The 22,564-nt window shown below is 35.2% G+C and overlaps 1 protein-coding gene across 1 annotated transcript in view; it reads left to right on the top strand.

Annotated features, from left to right (window-relative positions):
- Positions 1-22,564, top strand: part of LRRK2 (leucine rich repeat kinase 2) — a 186,857-nt gene that overhangs the window by 122,729 nt on the left and 41,564 nt on the right. Inside the window, exons 32-39 of the mRNA XM_007503896.3 lie at positions 3,214-3,415; positions 4,405-4,493; positions 7,285-7,472; positions 15,478-15,632; positions 17,236-17,382; positions 17,589-17,780; positions 19,758-19,904; positions 20,951-21,051. Of these exons, the coding sequence (XP_007503958.2) occupies positions 3,214-3,415; positions 4,405-4,493; positions 7,285-7,472; positions 15,478-15,632; positions 17,236-17,382; positions 17,589-17,780; positions 19,758-19,904; positions 20,951-21,051 (1,221 nt within the window). The remainder of the gene's footprint in view (positions 1-3,213; positions 3,416-4,404; positions 4,494-7,284; positions 7,473-15,477; positions 15,633-17,235; positions 17,383-17,588; positions 17,781-19,757; positions 19,905-20,950; positions 21,052-22,564) is intronic.

Raw genomic sequence — 22,564 nt, 5'->3', positions numbered from 1 at the left:
TAATTATTTTTTTGTAGCTCAATAAAATAATTGTTTGGTTATTTGATTGGAATGACATTGAGCAAGTAGATTAATTGAGGTACAAGTCATTTTAATTACATTTGCTCTACCCACCCATGAACAACTAATGTTTCCCCAATTACTTAGATTTGACTAGTTGTATAAAAAATTATTTTATAATTATGTTCAAGTAGTCCCTGAGTTTGTTTTGGCATATATATTCCCAGGTATTTTATTTAATCTGTGGTTATTTTAAATGGAGTATCTCTTTCTATCTCTTCTTGCAGGACTTTGTTAATAATATATTAAAATGTTGATGATTTGTGAGGCTTTGTTTTATAATTTGCTACTTTGCCAAAGTTATTGAGTTTCAACTAAATTTTTGGTTGAATCTCTAGGATTGTTCTACATGTATCATCATGTGATTTGGAGAGCTAATTTTATTACCTTTTTTTCCCATTTTGATTCTTTCCATTTCTTTTTCTTATTTCTATTGCTAGCATTTCTAATACTGTGTTAAATAGTATTGGTGATAATGGGCATCCATGTTTCACTCCTGATCTTATTGAGAAAGCTTCTAGCTTATCCCCATGACAAATAATACTGGCTAATGGTTTTATGTAGATGTTTCATATCATTTTAAGAAAAAAATCATTTATACCTTTCTTTCCAGTGTTTTTAATATAAATTGATAATTTTAGAAAACTTTCAGAATATAAAATGAATCTATGAAAATCTGTTGAAAATTGCTATGTACTAATTCAGTGTCACACCTATCAAACTACCAAGAAACTTTTTTTTGTTAAATTAGAAAAAAATATAACAGAGTTTATTTGGAAGAACAAAACATCAGGAATATTGAGGGAACTACTGAAAAAAAAAAACTGTGAAGGATGGGGGCCTAGTAGTACCAGATCTTAAACTGTACTATAAAGCAGTGGCCATCAAAACAATATGGTACTGGCAAAGAGACAGAAGGATTACTGGAATAGATTTGGGGTAAATAACCTCAGCAAGATAGTCTATGATAAACCCAAAGATCACAGCTTTGGGGACAAGAACCCACTATTTGACAAAAATGGCTGGGAAAATTGGAAAATAGTATGGGAGAGATTAGGTTTAGATCAACATCTCACACCCTATACCAAGACAAACTAAAAGTGGGTAAATGACAAATATTAAGAAAGGAATTATAAGTAAATTAGGCAAACATAGAATAGTATACCTGTCAGATCTATGGGAAAGGAAAGACTTTAAGACCAAGAAAAAGATAGAGAATATTACAAAATGTAAAATTAATAATTTTGATTATATGAAATTAAAAAGGTTTTGTACAAACAAAACCAATGCAACCAAAATTAAAAGGGAAGCAACAAATTGATTTTCTTTTAATGTTCTCTCTTGGTTTTTGCTTCGCTTCTTCTAGATCAGTGATGGCAAACCTTTTAGTAACCACATGCCATGCCCTGCCCCGCCATACCCAGAGATCATACCCTACCCCCACACCAAGTCCTGAGTGCACTCCACCGCACCCTCTTACCCCAGGGGAGAGAAAAATTTCTCTCATTAGGCTGTTGGGTGGAGGGTCAGGTGAAGTGAGGAATGTCTTCAGCAAGTGTAGAGAGAGAAAGGGGAGTGGCCTGAGCATTCTGATCTCCTCTAGCTCTGCCATCTGTGAGCCACTCACCTTACCCTCTGTGCACTCCCATTGGATTGCTGGGCAGAGGGGTGGGGGTGTGTGCAAAAATGTCATTAGGCACAGTAGAGAGGGGGAGGGCAACAGCTTCACCTGAGTCCCTCTGTCTTTCTAGTAACCAATTCTGTGGATGGGGTGGGAGGAACAGCACATATGAACACATGCCATAGGTTCACCATCATGGTTCTAGGTTGTCTTTCATTTCTGAGTATTTTAATTCTGAATCTATTGTTCTTTTGTTTCTTTGGTGAATCTGACATCAAAGATTCCAATTTTTCTATTCTGTCAATTATATGCTCTTCTCAGGACATGAATTCTGTCTCATGATTCTCATTTCTTTTTTGAACCACTCAGGAACAGCATACTGTGGTTCTCTGTTCTCCTTATATTCCACAGGGTCCTCTGTCTCATCAAGCACTGAATCATCTTATAGTATTATTCACAAATGCCTGAACTTGTTTATTATATTTGGAGCCCCTCTTAACTTCTGTTAATAGTTTCTTCTAATGTATTTATCTTATTTTGAAGGTCTTTGAGATTTCTTCTTCTTGGAATCTTTAGTACATTCAGTCTTCCCTCATGATTCTACCTTATTTTTCTTATCACTATCTTCTGACTTTCTCCCTTTTGATAATGTCTTCCTTTGGATCTAGCTGTCAATCTCAGTCTTCTCCTATACTGGAAAATTTATGATTCACTAGCTTAGGTCACTGTCCCAATTGACTTTTAGGTGGTTAGAAAAGGCTAGTTGGATGATTAGCTCTTCCCTTGGACTTGATGGAATGCTATTCTCACACACACTGTATCTTGTCCCTACCCCCTTTGTTTCTTAGTTTTCTGGCCCAGCACCAACAGATTAGATCAGAACCCACTTTTCCTGGTTCTGGTGATTTAGAGCTACCAGCACTTCAGATTTTTGAATTATTGGTGCTTCTAGCAGCTCCTAGAGTACTGTGACCAAGTTAGCTAAGAGGTCTAAGAAAACTTTAGTAGTTGAGAGCTGTGATTTATGTGGTACAATAAAGAAAGAGTGGGGAACAGAATGTAATGGCAGGTTTTGATGTAAGATCCATGTTGAGATGCTCCATCTTAATAGTGTGGGATGTTGGAGAGAGGTGCTAAGTGAGCTCAGGATTAATAACCATCAGTTCTAGGATTTCAGGGACTTTTTATACCTTCTTTTGGATTCCAGGTGACAAGGGCCATGGAAACAGCTAGAGTTTTTTATCCTTGGCACATAATTTCTGTTTTGAAAAAGTTTGAGAGGTTGTAGGAATTGGAGAAAATGCCTAGTCTACTGTATTTTGCTCATATGACCCAGAAATCTTGTTTGATTTTTTCCCTTAAAATGAATGAATCTAAAAAAAATGAATCTGTTAAGGAAGGAATATTTCCTTTCTATTTGTAAGTCCAGAGTTTAGCAGAATGTTTGGCGTATAGTAAGCACATAAATGTGAATGAAAAAATGCTTATTTATTCATTCATTCCATTAAACATTGTTCCTTGTATTTGCCCAGATCAGAGACCAGCCCGTTGTAGGACAGCTAATTCCAGACTGCTACTTAGAACTTGAGAAGAAAATTTTATTGGAGAGAAAGAATGTTCCCACTGAATTTCCAGTAATCAATCAGAAGCAATTGGTACAGCTAGTAAAAGAAAGTCAGCTACAGTTGGATGAGAATGAACTTCCTCATGCAGTTCACTTCCTAAATGAATCAGGTATTTTCTGAAAATATGATTCTTATATTTTTGAGAGGTAAAAAGAAATGTTTACTCAAAACATCAAATAATAAACTTAAACAAACCATCTTTGAAAAGATTTGCAAGGTCCCCTTCAAATAGGACCTTGCGTTATCTGCTGTGTAATTATAGTAGCATATGGAAATGAAAAATTAAATGTATTTTTCTGTTACATCTAATTTTAAAGCAAGTACTTTATTTTTTCAATGAAGAAACTGAAACTCACAGATATCAAAATAATTTGCTACAAAATGTTGTTGCTATATTAACAACTTGGTCTAAATCCCATATGTTTACACTGTCATAATACAGAATAGAAAAATTCTTAATCCAACCTAAGTCTACTGAGAAATTATATTTTAATGGAAACATAAGACTAGGAGGTGGAGTAAAATCTGTCAAGTTGGATACTGTCTCTGCTTCTTTGATTTCTTTGACAAAAATATTTTCACAAAGATTCAAAACAGTGTCTTATTTTCCCTTTCCCCAAATTATTCTAATGTTGAATTTTTAATCCAGTTTTGACACAGGATATGTTCATTTACAGTATACATTTGGTGACTTGATATAAAAAAATTCATTTCTGTTCCTCTTTGGATGTAAAGTCTATGTCAGAAAAGCATTTATGTGATGTTATATGGTTTATAAAGTATTTCATAGTCATTTTTGTTCCTTATGACAGCAAAGAAGCAGTTTGCTATAATGATATGGAAAAACCCTAAAAACCAGTGCCAAGCTTCATAGCTTCCCTTTGACATATAAACTAGCTCTGAAACTCTACACAAGTCCCTTGTCCACTGAGTGGCCTAGGCAATTCTTTAAAACTGTGAGTCGAAGAAAAGTTGCAGATATGCATAAGTAGAGGAAGTTTCCTCATTATGGAATTTCTTGCATTGATGCATATGACTAGATACAAACAAAAACAAATCAGGAGTAAAGATTTTCTGATGATTGAAATTGTATTATAGGTGTCCTGCTACATTTCCAAGACCCAGCACTGCAGTTAAGTGACTTGTATTTTGTGGAACCCAAATGGCTATGCAAAATGATGGCACAGGTTAGTATCTTATACTGCACTGTAACTGTAGAGGATGGGGGTAATTGATGTCAAATCATGAGTAGAAAATGATTAGGTAGAAATAGGTAGAAAATGGGTAGAATTTAGAGTCTGTGAAAATAGTCTGTGCCTGAAGTGTAATCAATCCATCTGCAAAAATATATTAAGCCTGCTGTCTGGTACTGTGCTGGTCCCTGCAAATATAAAGATAAAAATGAAACAGCTCTTGCCCACAAGAAGCTTAGATTCAATTGGGAGCAATAGCATGTACACATATAAGTTTATACAAATATAAATATATTCAAATTTATTTACAAAATATATTCAAAGTGATTTGTTGGAGGAGGCACAGGATGTTGCTCACTTCTGATACGTTTTCCTTTCTCACCTCTAAAATGTGGAATTCCTGGTTTTCTTCAAGATGTAACTAAAGTGCCTCCTTCTGCTTGAGATCTTTTCTGGTCCCCTTTAGCTACGAGTGTCTTTTGCTCCAAGATTACTTTGTATCTGCTTTGCATGTGTTTTGCATATTACTGGGTATTTTGTCTGCTAAATTAAAATGTAATTTCTTTGAGGGCAGGGACTTTCATTTTTGTCTTTGTAACCCAATGTTTAGAACAGTGCCTGGCATGTGGCAAACCTGGAGTTAATCCCTTAGATTTAATTCCATTTGATGATTCTCAAATCTACCTCTCTTGTCCCATACTCTGCTGATGTCTTATATTACATTGACAAGAGCTTCCAGACATCTTGAACTAGATGTTCAGTGGACGTTTTATTTTATTTTATTTTTAAAACAAACTACCTTCTATTTTAGAATCAATATTGTGTATTAGTTCCAAGGCAGAAGAGTTGTAAGGGCTAGGCAATGGGGGTTAAGTGACTTTCCCAGGGTCACACAGCTAGGAAGTAACTAGGGCCAAATTTGAACCCAGGACCTCCCATCTCTGGTCCTGGTGACCCAGCTGCCCCCCAGTAGACATTTTAATCTTAATATGTCCAAAATGGAAATTATTATATTTTCCCTTAAACTCTCCTCTACCTCCTACCTTCCCTGTTCCTGAAAAAGGAAACACCATCTTCTCACTCACTCAGGGTTACAACCTAGCTATCCTAGACTACTCACTATTTCTAACCCCTATATCTTATGTCAGGACTGGTCAATTTCTCCTTTGCAATATCTCCCCGATACACCCCCTTCTTTCTGCCACTGTCACTGTCACTCTTGCACTCTAATGCATACTCTCATCACCTCATTCCTTGATTACTTTAATAGCCAACTGGTGACTTTGTCTGCCCCCAATCTCTCCCCAGTCCAATTCACCTTCCATTCAGTCACTGAGAGGATTTTCTTAAAGCAGATCTGATGATGTCACTCCCTTCCCCATCAGCACCAACTCAGTAAACTCCAGTGACTTCCTGTTGCCTCCAGGAGCAAATACAAAATGCTCTGGGTGGCTTTCAAAGTCCTTCCTAACCTAGCCCCATCTTACCTTTCCAAGCTTCTTACACCTTACTCCCTGGCGCATACTTTTCACTTCAAGGACACTGGCCTTCTAGATGTTCTATGATAAGATACTCCATCTCTCAATTCTGGGCATTTTCTCTGGCTGTTTTGCATGCCTGGACCACTTTCTCTCCTCAACTCCAACAGCTAAAAGGGACTTTAATGTGTGAGAAGATTATGCTAGAACCCCACAAAAATTTTGTTAGCTCTATTATAGTAGAAAAAAATGAAAGAAGAATTGTGGGTATAAATGGACAAAAGATGGAACAAGGTCACGGAGGAGCCAAAAAGGGATGTTTTTTATGGTACAGGAAATGAGGTTGATCCCAACAAAGACATTTCTGTAACTGGAAACAAGAAAAAGCTGTTTAAACAGAGTGAGGCAGAGAAGAGATGGGAAGATAAGTTATAATGAGAAAAGGATGTTAGTTTTTTCATATGTCTATTTATATGTGAAATAGTATACCTTTTGTCTATGCTAGTAAAACCAAATAAGAAAAATGAAAGACCATGAAGCTCAAAGTGACTGACATAATACTGTAGAATAGAGGAAAAATCTGCAGTTCTATTCCTAGTATTTGTGAGGAGATGCAAATTGGCGGGCACCCTCTGAATCATCATAAGGAATAAGGGAGGGGAAAGAATATGGATCCATTTTTCTCTACCCCTTAATAAGTATGCTTTTATTGCAAACCTGAAAAAAAAAAACAACCACCAAAGTAGTTATAATAAAGGGTGAGATAGATTGTCATCTGAGTTCTCCCCCATCACCATGTTCCTTAGTACTTGGGTTCCCCAGTTTGATACAGAATAAAAAGGGGTTGGAAAGGGGAAAGGGACAAGAGCTGAATGACTAGGAATTACAAAAGCTTGGGAAAGATGGAATTGACAGAGGCTTAGATAGCTGGGAAGGGCCTCCATTTATTTAGGTTTGATTGTCCTCTTTAACTTCAGTTCTTGGGCAAAAGAAATTAAGTCCTGGGAAAGAGACAAGACCAATTCAAAGTACATTCAAACATCATCTTGTCTTTTCTGTTCTTTTTTAAAACATTCTGGGAGAGTCAATAGGGAAATTCTCTCAAAATAATGTTGTCACTATCATATGCCACATTCTCTTTCTGGCAGGCTAACGCTGTTAACCCCAGTGTTACATATTTATAGGATGCAGATGAAAATGTTCCGATCACTTTCTCTTAAGAGTAAGACATAAACAGTTGTGGAGTTGCAGCTGTTCAGAGGAGGTATTCAATTGAAATTACTGAGGGAGAACTTTTTTCCTTACAGATTTTGACAGTGAAAGTAGAAGGTTTTGCTAAATATCCAAAAGGTATTATTCAGCGTTCGGATGTGGAAAAGTTCCTTTCAAAGAAGAGTAGATTTCCCAAGAACTACATGTCTCAGTACTTTAAACTCCTGGAAAAGTTCCAGATTGCTTTACCAATAGGAGAAGAGCATCTGCTAGTTCCAAGCAGGTAAATTCTGAGTCAAATATGAATACAGTATAGAATATTATAAATTTTCATTGCATTTTTAAATCATGGAAGTTGGTATATTTGTTGTGTGTATTAAACAGCTGCTTCCCCTCCCCCCAGTATTATTTCTCCTTTAGAGAATGTACATTTTATTTTAATGTAGTACATTTTATCGAGTATATCTCACTGAAGAAGCAGAAAATGCTGGATGATCATCATGTGCATACCAGAACAAAAGGCTTAGATAGAGCATGCCTACTCTCTCTACCAGTGCAGAGGCCAGGCTTTACAGTCTGTGCTTTCTTGCCCATATCTTTCTGTAAATTATTCATAAGAAGATCAACCCATTGTGCTGAAGATTTCTCTAGATCTACCTGAAGGGTATGAATGTAACAAGTATGCTGACCATCCATTCTCCTGACTTGAAAGTTTCAACAGATAAACTTCATGAGACTCACTTTCTTTTCCATCCTTCTTGTCTTCTAAGAGCTAGAAAATAGAAAAGCAATGAGAGAATATAGAATGATGGCATGATTAGACTGATGTTTTGTTTGGAAGTTTTCTTAAAGGAAATCATGAAACTGGCTTGACAGAAGCAAAGTAAGGAAAATCTTGTTGTTTAAAAAGACTTAGAATTTTGGGAAAAGAGATCATTCACTGTAATACAACCTCATAATTTTTATAGATGAGGAAACTGAATATGAGAGATTAACTGACTTAATTAAAGTTATATAGCAAGTTAATAACAGCACTTCTGTTTTATAACAATTATTAAATAGAATCTTGATTGTTAGATGAAAGCTTATGTGTGTGACCTAATTTGATTTTCCTGAGCCTCAGTTCTTCATCATTAAAATAAAAGTTGTATTAGATGCTGTCAACCTGAAAGAAATCAAAGAACTACCATCGTAATAGTTACAATAACAGATCTTAAATCGTAGCAAGGGAGACTATAATTAAAACCACCAGACAGAGCACTGCCCTGGGAGGACTACACTCTCGGGAAAGACACACAAGAATGTAATACTGGGAATTTCTGCTGATCTACAAAACATGGGGAGCTTCTATAGTGTTTAGGGGGTAAAGGGACAATGACAAAAGATTGGCTATGTGAGTTTGCAAAAGTTTGAGAAAGAGGAGGGAACCAGAGGCTAAGGTGTCTGGGAAGAGCCTAGGTACAATAAGAGAGGCGGAGGTGGCTGAAGAGGTACTTAAAGTCTTATGTCTTTAGCTAATCTTGTCTAGGAATGATGGGACAGTACTTCAGACTGAGTATAATGGTAGAGGGCATTGTAGTAGTTAGTCAAAGCCAGAGATATTTGAGAGTCTTAACTAAGGTAATAGCAATGGGAGTGAAGAGAAGAGGACAGGTGAGAGATATACTAGTAGTAATTCTAATAATAACTCATATTTATGTTGTGTTTTAAAATTTACAAAGCACTTACAATATTTCATGTGAGTCTCACAACAACCTATACAGCAAGCATTTTAGGTATTTTTAGCCCCATTTTGCAGTTGAGGAAACTAAGGCTAGAAAATATAATGACTTGATCAGGTATAGTGCGTACTGGCCACTGGCTGCTTTCCTCACCTTGGATATTGCAATAATGTGAATGGCTGAACACAAGCAAAGTATAAAAATGTGTACTTCCAGTGCATGGTCATTAAGCATAGGACAAAGATGCATATCGATCATTTTTACTTTGCCTCTGATTCTAGTTCAGGTAAGCAGCAAAACTTCCTCTTCTCTCCCTCTTTCCCATTACTTAGGGAGTGGTATGTGCAGTGGCCACCCCTTGGAAGAAGCCACTATAAGTCTAAGAAGGTAGTAGGCTGCTTTGCCGGGTACTAGCAATCTTGTCCCCATGCAAATACTTCCACAATGCATGAAATAAAGAACCTTTTTATGCTAGATTACAAGGCCACTGTCCAACACTATTCCCGATATTTCCACATGGCTTGTAAGATTATCTCCTTCTTAGCCTAGGTACTTCTCTCTGAAATATGATCAGTGTCACAGGGCCAGCCAAACCTCAGTAATGTGTAACGGCCTGAGTTCTCTACCATGGCAGTGTCACACAGCCACCGACTATCAGAGATAAAATCTGAATTTAAGGCCCTTTGGACTCCTTTGCCAGGACTGATCATATCAGTAGGTAAAGGGGTTGAAGATAGTTATGGCACACTGGGCGTTCCAAAAAGCCTGCAGCCTACCACATACCTGAAATCCATTTGGAACCTGTCATAGTTATAGCAGAGGTCAAAGCTGTAGCAAGGAGAGGGAATTATAGCAAGAGCAATATTGACAGGCCTGGATTCCAAGCTACTGGGTCAGGGTTCCAAACTGTTGAAGAATATTGCTCTTGCTATAATTCCCTTTCCTTGCTACAAAGCTAACTCCTACCTGGTAGTTTTGCAAGAAGAAGGAAACTGAGATGGGAGCAAGGCTATCTCTAGTCTAAGACCGCCAGGAGGTGAAAAAAGAAAACAAACAGGAATTGAGTCCCAGTTCTGTTCCCAGCTTTCTGGGACCCCCAGCCAGAGATGTAGAAGAGGGTAAGCAGGAGTAGCAGGAACCAGCCATTCTCACTCTCCAGAAATTCAAGAGGCCTTAGTCAGATCTTGACCTGAGCTGAAGGTAAAGGGTCAGCCAAGGAAATTTAACTGGTAGATAAAAGTAAACAGAAAAACTGAAATATAATGATAGAAATGTTATGGATTGAGAAACTCAAGCAATAAAACTGGAAGAGATGAACTCCATATTTAATACAAGTAGAGCCTTGGGCAAAAATAGAAAAGAATAGCTTATTACCAAGACTTCAGGAGTAGATATAAAAAATTGAGCAAGAAAAAAATTGTAAATGAAATTAGAACTCTTGAGGGGAAAAACATGGAAGGAAAAAAAATAACTTAGACCAAAAAATACAAAACAAACTTCTGGATAGAAGGCCTTTATTAGAGAGATTTGTTGTAATTTTTTTCACCATTATGATTATTGTGTATTCATTTTCCCTTTGTCTAGTTTCTGACCACCCCCAGCCCTAATTTGCCCTCCCTTCTGAGGGCAGTTAGTTTTCAGTCTCAATCCCTTCTCTTATCCCATTCCCCTCCTCCTTTCCTGTAGCATAAGATAGAGTTCTATATCTTATTGATTGTTAATGTTTTTCCATCATTGAGCAAATTTTGGTAAGAGTAAAATTCAGGCATCCTCTCCCCACCTCACCCGTCTTCCACTCAAATGTAAAAGCTCTTTCATGCCTCTTTTATTAGGGAGATAATTTACCTCATTCTATTTCTCCCTTTTCCCTTCTCCCAATTTATTCCTCTTTCTTGCCCCTTAATTTTATTTTTTTTAGATTCAACTCACACTTTCCTCCTGGGAAACTCCTTCTAACTGTCCTAATAAGGATAAAAGTTCTTAAAAGTTAGAAGTATCATCTTCCCAGGTATGGATGTAGACAATGTAATCTTGTTGAATTGCTTATGATTTCTCTTTCTTGTTTATGCTTCTCTCAAGTCCTGTATTTGAGAGCCAATTTTTCCATTCAGCTCTTTTCATCAGGAACATTTGAAAGACCTCCATTTCAATGAATATTCATTTCCCTCTGAAGGATTATGTTCAGCTTTGCTGGATAAATGATTCTTGGTTGAAGTCCTAGTTCCTTTGCTCTCTACAATATCATTTTCCAGGTCTTCCAGTCCTTTAATGTAGATGCTGCTAAATCTTGTGTTATTCTGGATTTGGTTTTACAATATTTGAATTGTTTGGTTTGGGCTTCTTGCAATATTTTCTCCTTGACTGGGAGTTCTAGAATTTGGTTATAATATTCCAATTGGAATTATCCTTTTGGGGTCTTTTTTCAGGAGGAGATTGGTGGCCTTTCAATGTGTATTTTATCCTCTGGTTCTAGAATATCACAAAAGTTTTCCTTGATAATTTCTTAAAAGATGTTATCTGCATATGCATATGACTTTCAGGTCCAGTAATTCTTAGGTTACCTTCCCTAGATTTATTTTCCAAGTCAGTTGTTTTTCCAATGAGATATTTCATATTTCCTTCTAGTTTTTCATTCTTTTGACTTTATTTGATTGTTTCTTGATATTCCATTAATTTATACATGCCCAATTTTAATTTTTAAGAAATGATTTTCCTGAGTGAACTTTTTTATCTCCTTTTCCATTTGGCCAGTTCTACTTTAGGACTTTTTTTTCAGTTAATTTTTTTTAAACATTATTTTATTTGGTCATTTCCAAACATTATTCATTGGAAACAAAGATCATTTTCTTTTCTTCCCTCCCCACTCCCACCACCTCTCCCATAGCCCACGCGCGATTCCACTGGGTATCACATGTGTTCTTGATTCAAACCCATTTCCATGTTGTTGGTATTTGCATCAGAGTGTTCATTTAGAGTCTCTCCTCAGTCATATCCCCTCCACCCCTGTAGTCAAGCAGTTGCTTTTCATTGGTGTTTTTACTCCCACAGTTTATCCTCTGCTTGAGGATAGTGTTTTTTAGATCCCTGCAGATTGCTCAGGGACATTGCATTGCCACTAATGGAGAAGTCCATTATGTTCAATTGTACCACAGTGTATCAGTCTCTGTGTACAATGTTTTCCTGGTTCTGCTCCTTTCACTCTGCATCACTTCCTGGAGGCTGTTGCAGTCTCCATGGAATTCCTCCACTTTATTATTCCTTTTAGCACAATAGTATTCCATCACCAACATATACCACAATTTGTTCAGCCATTCCCCAATTGAGGGGCATCCCCTCATTTTCCAATTTTTGGCCACCACAAAGAGTGCTGCTATGAAAATTCTGGTACAAGTCTTTTTCCTTATTATCTATTTGGGGTACAAACCCAGCAGTGCTATGGCTGGATCAAAGGGCAGACAGTCTTTTATCGCCCTTTGGGCATAGTTCCAAATTGCCCTCCAGAATGGTTGGATCAATTCACAACTCCACCAGCAATGAATTAGTGTCCCTACTTTGCCACATCCCCTCCAGCATTCATTACTTTCCATAGCTGTTATGTTAGCCAATCTGCTAGGTGTGGGGTGATACCTCAGAGTTGTTTTGATTTGCATCTCTCTGATTATAAGAGATGTAGAACACTTCTTCATGTGCTTATTCATAGTTTTGATTTCTTTGGCTGAGAACTGCCTGTTCATGTCCCTTGCCCATTTATCAATTGGAGAATGGCTTGATTTTTTTTACAATTGATTTAGCTCTTTGTAAATTTGAGTAATTAAACCTTGTCAGAGGTTTTTATGAAGATTGTTTCCCAATTTGTTGCTACCCTTCTGATTTTAATTACATTGGTTTTGTTTGTATAAAAACATTTTAATTTGATGTAGTCAAAATTATTTATTTTACATTTTGTGACTCTTTCTAAGTCTTGCTTGGTTTTAAAGTCTTTCCCTTCCCAAAGGTCTGACATGTATACTATTCTGTGTTTGCCTAATTTATTTATAGTTTCCTTCTTTATGTTCAAGTCATTCACCCATTTTGAATTTATCTTGGTGTAGGGTGTGAGGTGTTGATCCAAACCTAATCTCTCCCACACTGTCTTCCAATTTTCCCAGCAGTTTTTATCAAATAGTGGATTTTTGTCCCCAAAGATGGAATCTTTGGGTTTATCATATACTGTCTTGCTGAGGTCATTTGCCCCAAGTCTATTCTACTGATCCTCCTTTCTGTCTCTTAGCCAGTACCAAATTGTTTTGATGACCACTGCTTTATATTATAGTTTGAGATCTGGGACTGCAAGTCCTCTTTCCTTTGCATTTTTTTTCATGATTTCCCTGGATATCCTTGATCTTTTGTTCTTCCAAATGAACTTAGTTATGTTTTTTTCTAATTCAGTAAAGAAGTTTTTTGGTAGTTCAATGGGTATGGCACTAAATAAGTAAATTAGTTTGGGTAGGATTGTCATTTTTATTATGTTAGCTCATCCCACCCATGAGCAATCAATGTTTTTCCAATTGTTTAGATCTAGTTGTAACTGTGTGGAAATTGTTTTGTAATTGTGTTCATATAGTTCCTGTGTTTGTCTCGGCAGATAGATTCCTAAGTATTTTATATTGTCTAGGGTGATTTTAAATGGTATTTCTCTTTCTAATTCTTGCTGCTGAAATGGGTTAGAGATATATAAAAATGCTGATGACTTATGCGGGTTTATTTTGTATCCTGCAACTTTGCTAAAGTTGTTGATTATTTCGAGTAACTTTTTGGTTGATTCTCTAGGATTCCTTAAGTAAGCCATCATATCATCTGCAAAGAGTGATAGCTTGATCTCCTCATTGCCAATTTTAATACCTTCAATTTCTTTTTCTTCTCTAATTGCTACTGATAGTGTTTCTAGTACAATGTTAAATAATAGAGGTGATAATGGGCATCCTTGTTTTACTCCTGATCTTATTGGAAAGGCTTCTAATTTATCCCCATTGCAGATGATGTTTGCTGATGGTTTTAGATATATACTATTTATTATTTTTAGGAAAGGCCCTTCTATTCCTATACTTTCTAGTGTTTTCAATAGGTATGGGTGTTGTATTTTATCAAATGCTTTTTCTGCATCTATTGAGATAATCATGTGATTTTATTGAGATAATCATGTGATTTTATTGAGATAATCATGTGATTTTCAGTTAATTTTTGTACCTCTTTTATCACTTGGCCAAGTCTGTTTTTTTTAGATATTGATTTCTTCAATATTGTTTTGTGCCTCTTTTAGCAGCTGTTAACTTTATTCATGGTTTTCCTTTATCACTCATTTCTTTTCTCAATTTCTCTTCTGCCTCTTATTTGATTTTTAAAATCTTTTTTTAACCCATCCATTAATTCTTTTTGGAATTGAAAGCAATTCCTATTTTTCTGGAGGCTTTGGATGCAGCAGTGTTGACTTTGTTATATAGCTCCTGGTTTTGGTCTTCTTTGTCACCAAAATAATGTTGAATTTTGTTGTTGTTGTTGTTTGCTCATTTTTTCACCCTTTTCTTTTCTTTTAACTTAAAAAACTGTTAAAATTGAATTATGTAACTGGTGAAGGGATCATGGTTACATGCTTCAGGTTCTTTGGGCATCTATGCTTTCAGAGCTACCTCTGGGGGATCTATTTGCTTTCATTTCATCCTAGGTGGAATGATATAAAGAGAAGTGTGTTTAATACTCTCCAGACCTTTGTTCTGGATGGTGAGCAACCACAATCACTCTTTTCTGCCTTGGAACTATGACCAGGATCCCCTACTCAGCTGTGGTCACACTCCTCACTCTAAGACCACGACCCAGGACTGTGACCTGGAACTGTGTATGGACAATGTAACAAGAGTTTTATACCCAAAGCCATCAAAGACATCTTTATAATTTTATTTTGAGAAGTTCTCTGACTCCCCTTAACATATATAGCTAAGAGTTCTGGAAGTCTTTGCTGATGTTTCAGCCATACCCAAGGTCTGTTACTGTGGTGGAGCCATCTTTGGTGTGTTTCTTTGCACTCTACTACCACCCCAGTGCAATAGATACTTTGTGCTGGTCTTCTAAGTTGTTTTGAGCTGAAAAATTATTTCACCGCATCTTTTGGGGGATTATGCTGCTCCAGAGTTCATTTTGAAGTGTTATATCATAGTTTTGGGGAGAGTAATTTGATAGAGATCAGGTGAGTCTCAATCCCTTCTCTAAAATCTTATTTAATTTTTAAAGATAATCTATTTGATAGTCATTTTATCTCAATATCTTCTAAGAGTTTCTCAGTAAGTGTTTTATGCAAGGACTAAGTTTTTTGAACTTGATATATACTTCACCTAATACAGATTTATAAGCTTTCCAACTGACCAAATACCCATCCCTATATAATGTATACAAATAAATTTATAGGGAAGGGGGGAAATACTCTTGATTTTTTAAAATGCATATTTAATTATTGGATCTCAATAGAAATGACAGATTAGTGTGATTAAAGTTTTAATGAAATTACAAAGTCATTATTTTCTTTTTCCCCTTTAGTTTGTCTGATCATAGACCTGTGATAGAACTTCCCCACTGTGAAAACTCTGAAGTTATTGTTAGATTGTATGAAATGCCTTATTTTCCCATGGGATTTTGGTCCAGACTAATCAGTCGATTACTTGAAATTTCTCCTTACATGCTTTCAGGAAGAGGTATGTATTTAATGCTAGTATATTGCCAATACTCTGTAACTAGAGAAATAAGACCTCAAATACTTTTAATATCTTAAGAGAAAAAGTAGCAAGGCACTGGGATTCCCAGAAGGAGGCATAACATGTTCCTACAACTCACATTCTTTTATGAAGGCTTTAATGGTAACCCTTGTATGATGAAGGGATATACTTCTGTTATTCATTACTGCAGCTACTGAGCCCCCACTAGTGAACTTCCCATTTGTACAAAATTAGTCGTCACGATGGGATTTTCTCAGAAAGAAATGGGCAAGACGCAAGAAAAATCCCAACAAATGAAGACTTATAGTAAAATGCACTTTATAGAAGGCAAAGCATTAATAATCAAAATCTACATAGCCATCCATAAATCTTGGCCACAATTCCCCATAAATGTACACAGTGTCCTTGGAGGAAAGTGAACACCTACTAAAAAGAAATTTAAATGGGAAATAAAGAGTAGATACCCAGGTTTCCTGGGCAACTTATTATTCTCAATGGTAGGCCTTGTCCTTGCTCTCTTTGTATAAAAAAGCTATACCATGAATAACTAGTAAGGAAAATCCACTCTTTTGCTAACTATTTTCCTTCTGATTCTCACAGCTCTTCTGCTTGGAGATGCTTTCCTGCTACTCTTAGATTGCCAATGCAGTAAAAGACTCTTTTAGAACTCCTTTGACAGGATACTACAATGATAAACAATTCCCTTAATCTGGAGAGCTATAAAGCTCCTCAGATCTGGGAGTTTTTCCATCTCAAAACCGAGGTCAGTAGAGGGCAGCATGGATACCCTTGAGAGATTTCCCCTCTTTGGGGCCATCCTTGGCTCTAAAGAATAATAAATTCAAACAATTCTCTGCATAGTAGCAGAATTCAGCTCTCCTCCAACAATCTTATTAACGCTTCAGAGTCAACCAGTTGTCAGATTTCTCATCTGACTCAGCCATGCTAGCTTGCTGCATTCTATCTTCTGTAAGCAGCTTTTCTAATTGCCTTATGCTTCTTTTTCCCAACTCTTGTGTCCAGTTTTCTCTTCCTTTTCTCCTATTCTACTTTTATTCTGCTAGTTTCTTCCTATAATTTCTGCTTTCTTTTACTTAGGCAGCTAGTTGGCACAATGGATTGCATATTGGACCTGAAGCCAGGAAGAGCTAAGTTCAAATCCAACCTCAGACACTAGAAAAATCACTTAACTACTATATGCCTGAGGTTTCTTTTCTTTTAAGTGGGAATTTAATTGAACTTAGCAATTTGTGTAAGAGCATAACATGGTTGTTTTTTCATGAAAACTGACATATTTCAAAGTTGATCAATGAGCATTTAAGCTCATTTTTTTTCTTTTTAAAGGTGAGGTATTTAATGATGAATAAAGATTGTTCTTAATCTTTATTCTTTCTTAATCTTAATCTTTCAAAGAATGCTTTTGTGGAGTATTCTTTTGAAATTAATCTTTCTTGGTGGTCAATAGCTTTCATTTTGAAACAAACACTACTAAATTTTTCTCACATTATTTGTTAGGGGAATTTTGTGTCATTTTTAATAATTTATAATTGAAGATTATAAGATTTTTAAAAATCTCCTTCAGAACGGGCCCTCCGCCCCAATAGAATGTATTGGAGACAAGGCATCTACCTGAATTGGTCTCCTGAAGCCTATTGCCTGGTAGAATCTTCAATTTTGGACAATAGCTCAGAGAGTTTCTTGAAAATTACAGCGCCTTCTTGCAGAAAAGGTAAATCAGCTGATTCTAAACATTGTCTCACACTGTTTGAAAAAAATTTTCACTTTACAATTAAAAGCTATTTGTAATATAGTTAGATAAAAATATTACAAATATGTTGCTCTACTATATTGTATTAATTATATACACAAGATATATGATTGTAACTACAAAGCATTTGAACATGATTTCAACGAACCATTTCTTGACTTGTTTAGGCTGTATTATTTTGGGACAAGTTGTGGATCACATAGATTCTCTCATGGAAGAATGGTTTCCTGGTTTGTTGGAAATAGATGTTTGTGGTGAAGGGGAAACATTGTTAAAGAAATGGGCTTTATATAGTTTTAATGATGGTGAAGAACAACAAAAAATACTACTTGATGATTTAATGAAGAAAACTGAAGAAGGTATGTGCTTTAATAATTCTCTAAGATACATCACTAATTAAGATGCACTGTTCAATGAAAAGATATATTCATTTAAGAACTACATTATACTTCGTGTGTGTGTGTGTGTGTGTGTGTGTGTGTGTGTGTGAGCACACAGTTGAATTTAGAAACCCAACATTGACCAAAAGATGCTTTGAGATATGGGATTGTTGAGATTTTGGATTTTTTGGCTGGGACAACAAATTGAAGAAACTTGCCTTGAAGAAACATTAATGCCATGATGCAGCTACTCAAAAGTCTTACTGAGTGAAAATCTGACTTTAAAAGAAAAATCATAATATTGTAAATATTCACAATTGTATTAAGTTTTTTATTAAAGAAGTTCTTTTATTCAGTTTCCAAGAAGACCTAGGTTTAATTGCAGTTTCTAATTGTTTGATCCTGGGCAACTCACAATCTCTCGGTGCTATAGGCAATTTTCTTTAAGACCAGAAGTTGTAGAAAAATTGCTGATTTGCTTGAAGGAGTTGTCTCATCTGAAAATTCCCTCTACCTGTGAAATTTCAGGTCCAGGTCTTATTCGAATTCTATGTGTATGTATATCAATAGGCTCTTTGAAGTGTGAAATAAACAATTTTGTTGCCCATTATGACTTCAGGATTAAAATGCTGTATAAATAGAAATAATGGATACTGATATACAGGAAAAAAAGTTCATAATGGAAAAGATAATTTAGAGTTGAGAAATTCTAATTGATTACCTTCCTAGGTAGGCTTAGGATAGTTAGCAGTATGAATTAGAACAACTAGGCAGGGAAGTAAAAGAGAAGTGCATGGGCACACACAATTTGAGCTAATTCTACCTAAAGCTATTATACCCTGTTTCGTAAAGAATGGGAGACAGTGGAAATATTCTTCAGGAAATCTACCAGCATGTATATTTGTTCATGAACCAATTTATATGTATTTTCTGTGGATTAATAGACCAATATGGGTACAAGTTTGGGAGCAAAGACTAGATAGCATGTATATAGCATGTACTCAGAGTCAGTTCTTCTGAACTTGCCCCTTTTGCATAGATGTATGTGCTTTCCTGATTGTCCTCCTGTGCAGGATAGCATCAGGACAGTTGTAATATCTGTGTCCTCTGAAATAGATTTTGTGTTTCTGTTGCTCATTCTATGTACATTTGCATCTAAAAAGACAGATTGTGATGAAAAGATATGTACAGAGCAAACAAATGTTTTACACCTGTGAATATTTCTCTAAGCCACTCTTACTCTAAAGGTGTGCCAGTGGTCATAAGATCCTGCTTATCAGAGGTCATTAATTCCTGGCAATAGATGTAATCTTTTTTTAAATTATAGCTAATCATCAGGTGAAATTCTTCTAATCTTTGAAATGGAGATAATGCAGAAATGATAATAATAAAGAATAGACTTAAATGGAAGAGATAATTGGAAAAAAGAAAAGAATACGAGGTGAAAAAAGGGAAAGAAACTTTATGACAGAATGAATGAATCCAAATAATCATCTACATATATCTCGATCCATGTCTATATATCTATCTTTAAATAGGCAAACTGTAACATTTTAATAAAATCAGATACTTCAGCCTAAGTATTTGATGGAAAGAATGGGGTAAGCACATTAAACATTAAAGTGGAATTAATTAGTATCTAAGGGAGTGACTGGTAAATTATTTAAGTATTTGAATAAATCAAAAATAAGCATTGAGGGGGCAGGATTGAGAGTCAGGCCTAGAAGCACGAGGTCCAGGGTTCAAATCTGGATTCAGACACTTCCTAGCTGTGTAACCCTGGGCAAGTCACTTAATCCCCCATTGCCTAGCCCTCACCACTCTTCCACCTTAGAATCAATACATTGATTCTAAGATGGAAGATAAGGACTTTTGAAAAATAAATAATATTTTTTTTAAAATAAAGATTGACTATATTTACTTTTTAACAAAATGTCACATTTCCACTCTTCACAGGAGACCTCTTAATTAATCCAGATCAACCAAGACTCACTATCCCAATAGGCCATATTGCTCCTGATTTAATTTTGGCTGATCTGCCTAGAAATATCATGTTGAATAATGATGACTTGGAATTTGAACAAGCACCAGAATTTCTTTTAGGTAAATATGTTATGGTTTAGTGGAGATAGATGTCACATATTTACTCATTCTACCCCATCTCACTATTTCTTTCAATGACCCCAATCTCTCATGTTCAGAATGTTGTTTCTATCTTTGATGTTTATTTCTCTGTCACTTAAATTTAATTACCAAATCAGAAACCTCTTCTATTTTCTTTTCCACAAATGCAATTTAGGCCTTAGACTCAATAGCAACCCAAACTGGACCATGCCTCTTGATAAGTTTTCTTATACTCCCTTTCCTCTTCTTCTTCCAAATTATCCTTCATAGAACTGCCAGAATAACCTTTCTAATTCATAGATCTAGTCACATTTCCTCTACTCAAACACTCTTCTTTTGCTTCCTGTTCTAAACTTTCTATGATTTCAATCAACTCTAATTTTTTTTACTTTATTTCATTACTTCACTCTATGCAATTTATACCCCCCACTAAACAAAGTCCTTTTCTCCCTCTCTCCTCCCTCCAAGCATTGAATGTCCATTTTTTAAAAACTGCCTCTATGCCTTTAGATTGTTCCTTGTTCTTGAATATATTCATTCCCTTCTTTATTTTTGTCTATTAAAATGCCTGTCCATCCTTTAAAGTTCAATAGAAGTGAAATCTTCAATGAAATCTTTGGTACCCTGTTAGTTTTGATCTTTCTTCAATGAACACTTTTCATTGTATCTCTCTAATGTGCTTATAGAATATTGTACATCATAGCTATCTCTGTGTCTTATCTCAGAGAGAAATACAGTGTCTTACATACTGTAAGTATTTAATAAATGTCTTAATTTTGAGATATTAGCTGAAAATTGAAATTTTTGTTGAATGTTTAATTTTAGTGTTAGCTAAAATCATAAGATTAACATAAAAGAAAAAGAAATGGACCAAAGACATAAAAATCTTGGGTAATGGCAAATCTCCCAACAGCTGTCTAAAGAGATGTCACAGAAAAATAAATATATTAGGTTTTTTTTCAACATTTATTGGAATTGATTTCTATTTATATATAATGTTAAAGTATTTTACATTTTTATACAAGGTGATGGTGGTTTTGGATCAGTTTATCGAGCATCCTATAAAGGAGAAGAAGTGGCTGTGAAGATCTTTAACAAACATACATCACTTCGGTTGTTAAGACAAGTATGAAATATTGTCTTTCTTGATCCTTCATTTAAAGATAGATGACATTCTACTATTTTGAAAATAATTATGCCTATTACTTATTTAAATGCAGAAAGGATAACAATTAATCTTAGCAGCAGGATACTAAAATTTCTTAAAGTTGAAACAGTTGACAAAAAACTGATTGTTTCAAAATGAAATGTCTACATTTTTTCTTATTTACAAAAGAAGAATTTAGCATTTCTTCTCCACTGAAAGAAAAAAAATGGCCTCATGGGGCTTGGAGAAATGCCTATTTGAAGCAAGATATCTGACTTTATTAAGATTTATCTAATTTTATTTATATAGAGAGTAAAGTTTCTCCCCTTAAAAAGGAAGTTTTTCATTTCCTTGATTCACATGGGTCGATGGGGATATGATTGGGGATGTAGACTCTAAATAATCCTTATATTACAAATATTAATAATGGGGAAATAGGAATTGATCAATGATACATGTAAAACCCAGTTGAATTGCTCATTGACTATAGAAGGGCAGACGGAGGAAGGGAGGGAAAGAACATTAATCATGTAACCATGGGAAAATATTCTAAATTAATTAAATAAATAAATGATTTGTTTAGGAAAGGAAGTTTTTATGCTGCTATTGTATATTTGAATAGACTTTTCACAGATGTCATATCCTAACAAGATGATTTTAATTAAAAATTGCTCATTTTAAAAACTCTTACATTTTTATTGATAATTGTTTTTTAAAATTCCATTGTCATGTACAACCATTCAAATATATGAACAGGAGTCCACGAGAAGACAAAAAAATTATAAATTTATAATATTATAAACAAAAATAAAAATAAAATTAGAAGGGGGCATCTAGGGAGCTCAATGGATAGAGAGCCAGGCCTGGATTTAGGAGATCCTGACTTCAACTCTGGCCTTAGACATTCTGGCCTACGTGTGTGACCTTGGGCAAGTCACTTCATCCTAATTTCCCGAGCCCTTACTAGTGTTTGCCTTGGAATACTTAGTGTGAATTCTAAGACCAAATGTAAGGATTTTTTTTAAATAAAGAAAAACTAATGAACCTTAAAAACCCACAAAGTAACAAATTTCCAAACAAGTCATTAACAAAAAAAAGTTTTTAAAAATTAAGCAAATAAATATTTAAGAAATAATTGCTCATGATCGTACAACCATATTTTTGTATTGTTTGCCATATGATAGAAGAGATAATGATCATGTGTAAACAAGATTGCCTATCATAAATTGTATAATCATGAGTTTTGTTGCTGTTTGATGTTAACCAGCTTTTCCTTAATTTCAGTGTGGTTTTTTTTTTGGTCCAGCTTTATTCCTTATGAGAAAAAAAAATTCTGTTGGACTTATGTATTAAGTATATCTTTGTATTCATCATTTCTTATAGCACAATAACTGTACTACAGTTATATACCATAATTAATTTAACTCTTCCCTAATTATTGGTCACATAGTTGGTTTTCAAATATTTTTCTTCTTCAAGTAGTACAGCCATT

Source organism: Monodelphis domestica, chromosome 5, assembly GCF_027887165.1.
Source record: "Monodelphis domestica isolate mMonDom1 chromosome 5, mMonDom1.pri, whole genome shotgun sequence".
NCBI classification, from domain to species: domain Eukaryota; kingdom Metazoa; phylum Chordata; class Mammalia; order Didelphimorphia; family Didelphidae; genus Monodelphis; species Monodelphis domestica.
The sequence above is the reverse complement of the archived record's forward strand: the minus strand, read 5'-3'. Positions and strand labels throughout refer to the sequence as shown.